We start from the raw sequence: 13,152 nt of genomic DNA on the forward strand, positions 1-13,152 counted from the left end.
GCCACACCAGATTTTTATAAACTGCTCTACCTCAAAGTTAGTAGACAAAGTTAGTCTGTCTACTAACGTTGGCTCTACCTACCTACAGTAACTATATTACCCACAGTATGACCATTGACTGTCACGCTTCTGATTGGTTAGCTCGGTCACATGGTACAAATCCGCCATTAAGATTCCAAACAAACTTTCAAGTCCTATCTTATAGCATTAGAAATTTGGAACTTATCACTTATTTTACCGATTGTAAACATATTTGGAGCTCACGATGAGTTTGATATAACATTTTCGAAGGGAAATTGATTATACTTTAATATAGGCAATAAAGAAAATTTTAAGAACACTAATAAAGCTTGAAACATTAATTTTCCTTCCTTCGGACTCATCGCAGACCACTTCTAGAGCTTTCGCGGACAACTTTTTGGGAAACAGTGATCTAGATAAATATGCAGAAAGATAAATTTCAATTTTATTGTATTTCCTCATCCAATTTATTGGATCGAACTTCAAATAATCCAATTTCAAAATACTTTTTGCGGCTCAATTGAATATAACATTTTATGAAATTTTTAACCGTGATTAAGTGCTGATTAAGTAGTACGTCTTGACTTCTAATATTGATTCTGTTCAGTACTGAGTACCCTATCCATAACATGTTCAATAATTGGTGAATAGTTATTGATATAATATGGATTTAGAGTTGCATTACTACGAGCTTAAGATTTGAAATATTACTAAATATGAATAATAATGGTAAGGTGTTTTCTTTTTCAATTTCTTACATGTTTATTAAAATCATTAAGTAGAACTATGGCTAGAACAATTGGCTTTTCCACAGTTTATATCCAATGTTGTGTTTAAAATATTTTCGTCAGACTTATTGGCTGTCAACTAATAAAACAAATATTTGAATGTTATGGAATCTATTGTGATGAGAATTCCATCAAACAGCTGTTTTGGAACAGCTGTTATTAAAATCCATGATTTATTTGAAATCAGCTACAACCTATGAGTTATTAGTTCTCTCATCATAAAACAGCAAATTTTTGTGGTGTAATGTACTACATAAGAATACATTTTATTCAACTTCTATTTAAATTTAGTTTACACAGCTTACATCATTATTTTCAGAATTAAATTTTCTACATTTTTTATTGCGAAAAATTATTTGTTTACTGGTCATTAAAGAAAATTATTGGGCATCAAACGTAGAAGTCTGTGTTTTTCTACTTAGATTTTTTGCATATTTTAACTTTTTTCTCAAAAACTACTCACACTACAGCTTCCAGACTAGTTTTATTCAATTTTTCAGATATTTTTACATATGTATCCATAAGTTTTTCAAAAACTAGTGCCCAAACAATTCAGCATCGGTGTATTTCACCAGAGGAACTGAATTCCGGGCGAAATCTTTCACTCTGTATAGCTCGCTAATGAAGCTTTTATGGATATATGTTTATGGGAACTTTTTTTCTTATTTTTACCTCTACTATCACGTATCAAATTATTTTACCATAATTATGAATCACCCTGTATATATATATATATATAAAATGTATATATATATATATTATATATATATATATATATATATATATATTATATATATATATATCTCATAATAATTTCACAAAGCTGGTAGAGAACAGGTAGAAAAATCTGGTGTGGTACTCTCACACAACTTTCCTTGCTCATTGAACTGTGAGCCTTATTCTTAAAAACGAGAATAATTTAGGGGAATAACATAATGGCGATTGGCGGCAACATATTTGAAACTACGATAAGACTACTCTATATGTTTATATAAAATCTGGTGTGGCGCACTCACACATCTTTCCTTGCCGTTATGAAAATTAATCACCTGACGCTAGTGTTCACGCGCATCTCAAGTCTACTACTATTCAAATTTCAAAGATCTGAGCCAGCTGGTGACAGAACAATAACGCTGGAAACACACGAGGTCTGCTATCTCTTCATAGTGAATGATTAAATAATAGAATCAACAGTTGCCAAGAGATTGCAATTGAAATAATCACATTTTCTCGAATTTCGAGCTTATTTTCAATTTTAGGTGAAAATGTAACTGAACATTAATTGTAGAAATTTTTATACTCAATCTTTTCCACTTGAATTTTTTTGTTTAAATTGTATCTGAAGTCTGATAGTTGGGAATCTAAAATCAAACTTTGCATAGATGGGGCGGAGCTCCAGAAATTTTTACAGATATAGGACTTGTGGCAGTTGATAGAGCGTATCAATGACTATTTTGGTATAAATTTGATCAAAATCATTGGAGCCGTTTTCGAGAAAATCGCGAAGAACCCTGTTTTTGACAACATTTTCGCCATTTTAGCCGCCATCTTTAATTGAATTTGATCGGAATTCTACGTGTCGGATCCTTATATTGTAATGATCTCAAGTTCCAAATTTCAAGTCATTCCGTTAATTGGGAGATGAGATATCGTGTACACACACACACATACAGACCAATACCCAAAAACCATTTTTTTGGACTCAGGGGACCCTGAAACGTATAAAAATTTACAAATTTGGGTACCTTAATTATTTTCGGAAAGCAATACTTTCCTTACCTATGGTAATAGGGCAAGGAAAGTAATAATAATTGTTTTCAAAGTACTTTTTCCTTTGAGTTGATTTTTTAGAAGTCGTCAAAACAGCTGTTCTACAGATGAAATATCTGGACTATGTGTTCTTTTTACTTTCCTTGCCCTATTACCATAGGTAAGGGAAGTATTGTTTTCCGAAAAAAATTAAGGTACCCCAATTTCTAAATTTCTATACGTTTCAAGGTCTCCTGAGTCCAAAAAAGTGGTTTTTGGGTATTGGTCTGTATGTGTATGTGTGTGTGTGTGTGTGTGTGTGTGTGTGTTGTGTGTGTGTGTGTGTGTGTGTGTGTGTGTGTGTGTGTGTGTATGAGTGTATGTCTGTGTACACGATATCTCATCTCCCAATCAACGGAATGGCTTGAAATTTGTAACTTAAGGTCCTTTCACTATAAGGATCAGACACGAACAATTTCGATCAAATGCAATTCAAGATGGCGGCTAAAATGGCGAAAATGTTGTCAAAAACAGGGTTTTTCGCGATTTTCTCGAAAACGGCTCCAATGATTTTGATCAAATTTATACCAAAATAGTCATTGATACGCTCTATCAACTGCCACAAGTCCTATATCTGTAAAAATTTCTGGAGCTCCGCCCCATCTATGCAAAGTTTGATTTTAGATTCCCAATTATCAGTCTTCAGATACAATTTAAACAAAAAAAATTAAGTGGAAAAGATTCAGCATGAGAATCTCTACAATGTTCAGTAACATTTTCACCTAAAATTGAAAATAAGCTCTAATGCGAGAAAATAAGATTATTCAATTGCAAACTGTTGGAAACTGTTGATTCTATTAGATCATTCACTTTGAAGAGATAGCAGACTTCGTGTGTCTGCAGCGCTATTGTCCTGTCACCAGCTGTCTCAGATCTTAGAATAGTAGATTTGATATGCGCGGGAACACTAGCGTCAGTTGATCAATTTTCATAACGGCAAAGAAAGTTGTGTGAGTGCGCCACACCAGATTTTTATAAACTGCTCTACCTCAAAGTTAGTAGACAAAGTTAGTCTGTCTACTAACGTTGGCTCTACCTACCTACAGTAACTATATTACCCACAGTATGACCATTGACTGTCACGCTTCTGATTGGTTAGCTCGGTCACATGGTACAAATCCGCCATTAAGATTCCAAACAAACTTTCAAGTCCTATCTTATAGCATTAGAAATTTGGAACTTATCACTTATTTTACCGATTGTAAACATATTTGGAGCTCACGATGAGTTTGATATAACATTTTCGAAGGGAAATTGATTATACTTTAATATAGGCAATAAAGAAAATTTTAAGAACACTAATAAAGCTTGAAACATTAATTTTCCTTCCTTCGGACTCATCGCGGACAACTTTTTGGGAAACAGTGATCTAGATAAATATGCAGAAAGATAAATTTCAATTTTATTGTATTTCCTCATCCAATTTATTGGATCGAACTTCAAATAATCCAATTTCAAAATACTTTTTGCGGCTCAATTGAATATAACATTTTATGAAATTTTTAACCGTGATTAAGTGCTGATTAAGTAGTACGTCTTGACTTCTAATATTGATTCTGTTCAGTACTGAGTACCCTATCCATAACATGTTCAATAATTGGTGAATAGTTATTGATATAATATGGATTTGAAGTTGCATTACTACGAGCTTAAGATTTGAAATATTACTAAATATGAATAATAATGGTAAGGTGTTTTATTTTTCAATTTCTTACATGTTTATTAAAATCATTAAGTAGAACTATGGCTAGAACAATTGGCTTTTCCACAGTTTATATCCAATGTTGTGTTTAAAATATTTTCGTCAGACTTATTGGCTGTCAACTAATAAAACAAAATATTTGAATGTTATGGAATCTATTGTGATGAGAATTCCATCATATTTCCACAAATAGATATGAGAACTTTATTATTCTATGTCAATGGAACAAAATTTATTACAATATCATGACATATTTCAAAAGCTTTTTGGAGATTCAGCTTTTAGGCTACGTTACCTAACTTTCATTTTTACTCGCCTTTATCTACGAATTACTATTTCGAGTTCAAAAACTATGTTGGGAATATAGAAAAACCATTAAAGAAATTATATCGAAGTTAATGTTCACAAAAATATGCTTCAATAAGTAAAGGCAAGCGATTTTACTTATAATCGCCTATAAGCTCCATTGTAAAATTCAAATATTTGGAATCTTCATGGCGGCGGCGAAAAAAAAATTCCAATTGCCATACTGTGGGTAATATAGCTACTGTATACCTACCTACCTCATGCACGAGAAGGAGGTTACAAAGTCCATTTCTCAAGGATGGGGTGGACCCCCATTAGTTTCCCAGGAAAAAGACTCATGCCAGTTGATAGAGCTGATAAATAAATATACAGGGTATGAATTTGAAAAAAATCGGTCAAGTCACTTTTGAGAAAATCGTGAAAAACATGGTTTTTAGTCATTATCTGCCATCAGTCAGCTTTCAGAAGCCGAAGCGAGTAGACGTGTTTTGTGAAATTCATGTAATTATTCTAAAAGTATACCATTAAACTGTGTCAGTGAAAACAGCATTGCCGAATTGTGAGTGTGTGTGTGTGTGTGTGTGTGTGTGTGTGTGTGTGTGTCATCAAAGTTGTCAGAAACTATGATTGTAGCCGAGTTCGGATATTCATGCTTCGGTGAAAGCTGAATCGGCAATTCTATTGTGAGAACTGAACTATCATAACTATGAACGGTGACGATAATATGACTATTATTACTATAACTAAAGAAAATAAACCTGTCTCCTACAAGGTTCGAACTGATAAAATTCAATCAGAATGCGAGAAACTTTCATTTAAAGCTTGGAACGAAGCTAATACAAAATTCCAGCAATCAGAAAAAATAAGTTCTGAACTTAAAATTTAACTTGAGCAGCTTCAAACTAGATTATCAGTGTTAGAGACTAAATCTAAGAATGAAGAAAAAAAATACGGGCAATTTTCATACCGATGAAGAAGAATTATCTACTGAAACAGAATGGATTCGTCAAAAGCAAAGAAAGAGGAAGAGAGAACAATCTGATTCACCTCCAACACAATCATCCAATAAGCAGAAAGTGAGTTCACTTAGAGAAACTGAACTAAAAGAGAATGCTGAGCCAAAAAACTCCTAGTATCAAACAAGTTAAGAGACCTCCTCCAATATTATACTCTACAACATCCAAGACTATCAAGTAGTGTATAAGATTTTGAATGAAAAAATAAAAGACTCTTATAAGATCACACTATTGAATAATGGTAGCTTAAAACTCAACGTTGAATCTGAGGATAGTTATAGACTAGCTACATTATTGCTGAATGACAAAAAAATGAATTGGTCTCTCGTCCAAAACGAGACCCATTAGAGTAATTGTGAAGAAGTTACACAGCACTTGCAATCCACAGAAAATAAAAGAGGAACTTCAGGAAAAAGGATTTAAAATTTTGGACGTGGTAAACATTATTAAATAGAAAACACAAGAGCCACTCCCAATATTCATGTTAACTTTTGAAAACACAGAGAGCATAAATAGAATTTATGAAATATGTGTAATTATGGGTATGAAGGTTGAAGTAGTCCCCCTGAAAAAATCGAAATTCTACCGCAATGTAAAAATTGTCAAACCTGGGGACACACTAAGAAATACTGCCAGAAGGAGCCTAGGTGCGTGAAATGCGCTGGTCCCCACATCACTATCAACTGTACTAAGAGTAAACAAGTTAAGCCTAAATGCTAAAATTCTGGGATCCTGCCAATTATAGAGGATATGTTGTAGCACAAGAGTTGCAGGCACTTCGAAATAAGAAAAAAACAATAAAATCTATTTCGACAGTCAACAAAAGAGACGATCCTATTGTGCCACAGAGAGCTGTAATAAATGACAGTAGAGTTAAGGAGAACCAGAGTTATGCTGATAAGCTGAAAAATAAAGTACCTATCAACAGTAACGAAAAGTCAAGTCTTCAAGATTTCAACTTGAGTAAAGATTTGGAACTGAGCATTACAACTCAACATGAATTGATTCTTGAGAAACTAGTTGTGCAAGAAGGCCTCAATAAATCTATTTTAAGTAGGTTAGAAAAACTGGAAAATATTTCAGTTCCAGAAGTCATTCACAAGAAGCATGGAAAATAGATTCAAAATTATGACTTGGAATGCTAATGGATTACTACAGCACAAAGATGATCTATTAGCAATTCTAATTGAGCATGAAATAGATGCCTGTCTCATTTCCGAAACTCATTTCACCAAAGAATCCTACTTTAAAATTAGAGGGTACCATGCCATACATCCCAACAACAGCGCTAGAGGCGGAAGTGCGGTTATTGTAAGAGAAGAGCTAAACCATCACGAATTCAAGAAGATAGAATTGCAGGAGTTCCAGTCGATTTCAATCAAAGTCAAACTTATCGGTAGACCATCTGGTACGATCACAATTGGAGCCGTCTACTGTCCACCACGATTTAATTTGAAGAAGATAGAATATATTGATTTCCTAAGCAACTTCACAGGGAAATTTATCATCGGAGGAGACTTTAATTCAAAGAATACACAGTGGGGGTCCCGACTGACCACAACTAAACAACTAAAGGAAAGGAGCTATTACTGGCTGTTAATGGATACCACTGCGATGTTCACTCAACAAGGAAACCAACTTACTGGCCAACAGACAAAACAAAAATTCCAGACCTGATAGATTTTTTCATCACAAAAATATTTCACCAAACTGTATTGAAGTTGAAGAAGAATTTGATCTCAACTCTGACCATTCGCCAATAGTTTTGACAATGCACAGTGCAGCTGTTAAAAAAGAAATGCCACCTAGACTCATCAACAGGTACACAGATTTAGAAACTTTTAAAAATATGATAGACTCTAAAATAGACTTGAACACATCTCTGCAAACTATAGATGAACTAGAAAGTGAAGTCCAGGAGTTTGTAATCAATATCCAACAATGTGCCTGGGAAAATACACCACTACTTCAAAGCAGGATTTTCAAAGATAATTGCTATCCTGTAGCGGTAAGAGAGTTTATAGAAAAAAGAAGAAGAACAAGAAGATCATGGCAATCAACAAGAAATCCAAGAATTAAAACAGAACTTAATAGAATTACTAATGAACTGAGAAAGATGATACAGGATGTAAAACAACATGATATCAATAAATACTTAGAAGAGTTAACCAATGAGTCTACTACAAATTTTTCATTATGGAGATCAACCAGGAAACTGAAGAGACCTCTTGAACAAGTTACACCAATAAGGAAGAATCAAGATTGCTGGGCAAGGAGCAATAAAGAGAAAGCCGATTTGTTTGCTCATCATCTGGAAAGGTTTTCTCACCTCATGAGGAAACAATTATAGATGAGATTCCTCATCATCTTGGAGCAGGAGTTATCACTCCAACATCGCCAAGGGAGGTAGAATACGAGATTTAAAATTTGAGCAGAAAGAAAACGCCAGGTTTCGACTTAATAACTGGAGAGAATCTACAGGAGCTCCCAAACTCTCTCTTCAACGCTTCATTCCGATTGAGATATGTGCCAAGTTTCTGGAAGGTAGCCGATGTCATCATGATACCAAAACCTGGAAAGCCACCACATGATGTAACCTCGTATAGGCCAATTTCACTACTGCCAGTAATATCAAAATTATTTGAGAAACTTCTACTGAAGAGATTAAAGCCTCATCTCGACGATGATGAATTAATACCAACCCATCAATTCGGATTTCGAGAAAAACATAGTACAATAGATCAGGTGCACAGAATAACAAATATTATTGAAAATACATTGGAGGAAAAGAAAGTTTGCTCTACAATTTTTAGGCTTTCGACAAAGTATCGCATTCAGGATTGTGCTACAAAATGAACCAGTTCTTACCAACAGAATACAGTCTGATACTGAAATCATATCTTCAAGACCGTTATTTCAGGATAAAACAAGATGATGCTTTTTCATCTCTCAGAGAAATCAGGGCTGGAGTTCCTCAAGGAAGTTGCTAGGTCCCCTCTTGTACCTCCTATACACATCTAATATACCACAACCCGAAAATGTAACAGTAGCAACATTTGATGATAACACAGCAGTTTTATCAGTTGGTGAAACTGTTGAAGATTCTACAGAGAAAATGCAGGTGGCAGTCAACAGAATCAATGCTTGGACAAAGCACTGGCTTATAAAATTGAATGAAGCAAAGTCAGTTCAAGTCAACTTTACAAACAAAACTTCAATACTTGTACCCTTAACACTCAATGGGAATATTGTACCCTACTCCATCACTGCAAAGTATCTAGGCATGACGCTGGATGCCAAGCTTAGGTGGAAGGAGCATGTGAAGAAGAAAAGAGAACAACTTGACATAAAATTCAAGAAAATGTACTGGCTACTTGGGAGGACATCAAAGTTGTCAAATTATAACAAATTGCTTCTCTACAAGCAGATTCTCAAGCCGGTGTGGACCTATGGAATTCAACTCTGGGGCTGCACCTGTCCATCCAATATCGACATCATCCAGAATAAAGTACTCAGAATAAAGTTGTGTAGACGCTCCTTGGTACATCAGGAGCTGTGATCTCCACCGCGACCTGGGAGTGGCGACAGTCATCAGTGAAATCCAAAGATTTGCAGAAAAACATGAGAAAAGACTTCATCAACATGTGAACGTGGAAGCAATCCAGCTGCTCAACGTGCATGGAGTAAGAAGACTACAACGCAAAAAGCCACATGAATTAGTTTAGTGCTAAAGTGTTCAATTGGAAGTGCAAAGGCAGAATACTGTATCTTTTTATGCTAAAAATAATCTGGGAACGTTATATATAGGACTAGAAGCTCAAGTTTAAACTTACTTTATTCATATTAAATGAAAAAGACTAAGATATTTTCAAAAAACCACAGATTTATTAATACTTAGAAAGACTGGTTTCGGTTATTACACCATTGTCAATTTCTGATAAACTAAAACTAAATACAAGAGCAGCAGAATTTATACTAATAGGCGAGTACTGCTAATGGTCAAGGGCATGAACGCCTGCCATTGGCCCAGCTTGACCGTCTCCTCCCACTCAACGGTGTCACAAAATGGACAAATTTGTCATCATGGCGACTCTGTTGCTTAAGCCGCCATTTTGTGACACTGTTGAGTGGGAGGAGATTGTCTGGCTGGGCCAATGGCAGGCGTTCATGCCCTTGACCAATAACATTACTCGCCTACTAGTATAAATTCTGCTGCTCTTGTATTTAGTTTTAGTTTATCAGAGATTGACAATATATTGTGTAATAACCGAAACCGGTCTTTCTAAGTATCAATAAATCTGTGGTTTTTTGACAATTCTTTAGTCTTTTTCATTTAATATGAATAATTACCACAATATCAACTTCTCAACTACAAAAAATGTTACTTTATTCAGGCTATAAATTGAATGTCTAAAGATTTGCATGAGAATGTCTCATCGATTTGACAAATTCAATAGTCCGTGTAAGCCTTAGTTTGCAGTGCGGGGCTTAATAGTCAATGCTATTTTTTCTTACGAGGATAGGAACACCAGGTTACCGTTTGTATGCTGATTCCATCCAAATGACCTACACTCTCTATTTTGCTCTATCTTACAGGGTTTCTCAAATAATAAGCACTCGTTTAATGGCTTCCATGAAATCTGGCAACACTGTACGCTATAGAACCAATGCTACAATGTAAGGTTTGCACAGACTATAGCAGTATGTCCAACGTATGAACATTTGTATTTATTTTACTCCTACTATGAATTAAATTTGGTGTGTGTTTACCCAGACTGCGTGTACTCCTGCATAACCATGGCTACACGCTGGACCAGCTGGGCGGTCGGAATTGGCTTCTTGTAAACAAGGAAGTATTGCTGGGCGATTTTTCTCGCACGCTTCACCAATAATCTGTAATCGGGACCCATACCTGCCAAGTAACACATTTATCAATTAACATTCATGGTTTAAAATGAATAAATTTCATCAATACAACAGTCAAACTATATTTACACAAAGAGTAACTTGTTTCAATTGTTACACCATTATCAATCGCATTTTGCCAAGACATAAATATCTTTGCCTTTTAGGGGTTTTGACTAAGAATGTACATTTATTTCCTGAGAATGATGTCTACATAACTCCAGACTTGCGCTTGGAAAATGAAGATGATTATGATGATAATTAACTCAAGTAGGTTATCTAAGTAACAAGATTGTAGGCCTATAATATGTATTATTCAATTTATCCATTTGTTAGACTAAATTTGCTATTGATAATCAAATTTTAAGCAAGAATTAAACTTAATTGATTTATACAATACATTTGCAATTAGGATCAGTTTATTCATTAGTTTCAACTTACCACTGTAGACCATTCCAATGTGGTCGGTGATCATCTCAACCTTATGCACACTGTGTTCTTCATAGAGAATTGATTTATGTTTATTTTCAGTTGCAAGTACTATTCCATTCACAGCTGAAATGAAAATAAAATAAAATAAGATTATTCATTTCAAAACTATTTTTCATAAGTCAAGCTGATATATAGTGCACATTGTAATTTATATAATAATAATAATAAATAATAATAAATAAATAAATGTCTTTATTGAATGTAATTGCATTACACTTATACAATTAATATACAAAAGTCATGCTGGCATATACTCCATGGCAAAGTGCCGTCAGGAGGAGTTGGTAGGTAAGCTGTTTTTTACATTATTTTCTTTTAATCAAAAGAAAATTAATTTCATAACATGAAAATTGAAAAAGAAAAAATGAGAAATAGGGAGAAGAAGATTTATACAATGAAAGAAAAAAGAAGAGAAATAGTACCTTATGGGTATAATTAGAAAATGGAATTCCTGGATCAAGAAATATCTATATTTCCACGCATCTCCGCAGTATTGTCCCACTAGCTTCCAGTTGTCGCCATTCAGATGTACCTTCAGCTAAGCGACGGAGAGCAGGGTCTTCTTGAAGTACTGTTTTCTGATTTCTGCAAGAACCGAGCATCTGGCTATGAAGTGGATTATGTCCTCTTCCTCCTTCATATTGCAGAGAGAGCAGATCCGCACGTCCTGTCGATGCGAGTAATTGTTCAGGTAGATAAGCTCTGTCCTTGACATCATGAACCACTTAATCCACGAAAAGTCCACCGGTTCGTAGATGTAATTGGTGAATGGAGTCAGTTCCGGATACAGGGAGCATCTCTGGCTTCTCCGCAGTCTGCTATTGAGTCCCTCTCTCAGCCCCTCGGTAACTTTAGTAACAAGTGCTTCAACATTGCCCAAAAGGAATTCTGTTGCCTGTAAGCCATAAGCTATCTGCATATCCGTCCAGTCTCTGTATACAAATATATCTTTCTCAATAATCTTCTTGAGCAGAAAATGCGGGTATCTGTTATTGGGCAGATTGATGCATCTCTTCATGTACTTGAAGTGGAGCCTCATTGTATAGACAAAGAGTGGTAAGAGTCCAGTTTCGAGTAGAAGACAGTAGTTTGCGGCCCACATCAGCAGGTTGAATACCTTCTGGAGGAAAAGGAGTTGAACTTTTTCCACTTCCTCAAACATCCGTCCTCCCCAATTGAAGTCAATTGGTGACTTCATTCCGCTTCATGTGAAAGTGATGCTGGTTAAGTCATTAATTTTCCCATACTTCTCTTACGGTGACATTGTGATCAATGACATGACTGTGGCCTTGTCTGAGCGACTGCAGAGGGCTCAGAACTATTGCATCCGGTTCATCTTCAATCTAAGAAGAGATGATCATATCACCCCATTTTTCCAGCAACTACATGTGCCAAAACTCAAGAAAATGAGGGAGTACCACATTCTGATGCTGCTTCATGACCTGTTGCATGTAAAAACCCCAGGTTATTTGGCACATAAATTTGTTTTTATTGGAGATCGTAGTGTGAGAGGTACCAGGCAGGGCTCCCAACTATTGGTTATTCCAAATCATAGAACATCTATGTATAATCATTCCATGTATCAGCTTGTCGGATCTGGAATCTGTTGCCTCCAACTGTGAAGAGTATTGGCGATCGAGCTCTGTTTGGCGCGGCAGTATTGAATTGGCTGGGATCTGGTGGCGCAGATTAGGCTTGGGTCAGGTTCAGCTTTATTTTTATTGTCTATTTACATTGTATCAATCTACATGAATTTAACTCATTTCCACCTTTTATGCAACTACAGATACAAAAATATTTCATCTTAATATATTGTTTTGATAATTATTATACTTTGTAAAATCTTTATTTTTAGGGTTCTTTTGTGTGCATGTGTGAGTGAATGGCAACTTGATTATATCTTCATTTCTGATAGGTTTTCCTATAGATTTATCTAGTGGAATTTGAAATATTGTTTCCAATTGTATAAATAAATAAAGTTTAAAATTATCTTTTATTTTATGTTATTGTATTTTGATTAATAGTTTTATTTACTTATATATTAATCTTATGTAATCTTATTACATAATATGTAATCTATTTTTTTTTCTGTTCTTATGTAAATTTTTCTTCT

General features: G+C 34.9%; 1 protein-coding gene across 1 annotated transcript in view; it reads right to left on the reverse strand.

The window, feature by feature from the left end:
* Positions 1 to 13,152, reverse strand: part of LOC111044395 (proteasome subunit alpha type-2) — a 32,583-nt gene that overhangs the window by 11,314 nt on the left and 8,117 nt on the right. Inside the window, exons 3-4 of the mRNA XM_022329536.2 lie at positions 10,989 to 11,102; positions 10,413 to 10,554 (exon numbers count right to left, since the gene is read on the reverse strand). Of these exons, the coding sequence (XP_022185228.1) occupies positions 10,413 to 10,554; positions 10,989 to 11,102 (256 nt within the window). The remainder of the gene's footprint in view (positions 1 to 10,412; positions 10,555 to 10,988; positions 11,103 to 13,152) is intronic.

Source organism: Nilaparvata lugens, chromosome 4 (assembly GCF_014356525.2).
Source record: "Nilaparvata lugens isolate BPH chromosome 4, ASM1435652v1, whole genome shotgun sequence".
NCBI lineage: Eukaryota > Metazoa > Arthropoda > Insecta > Hemiptera > Delphacidae > Nilaparvata > Nilaparvata lugens.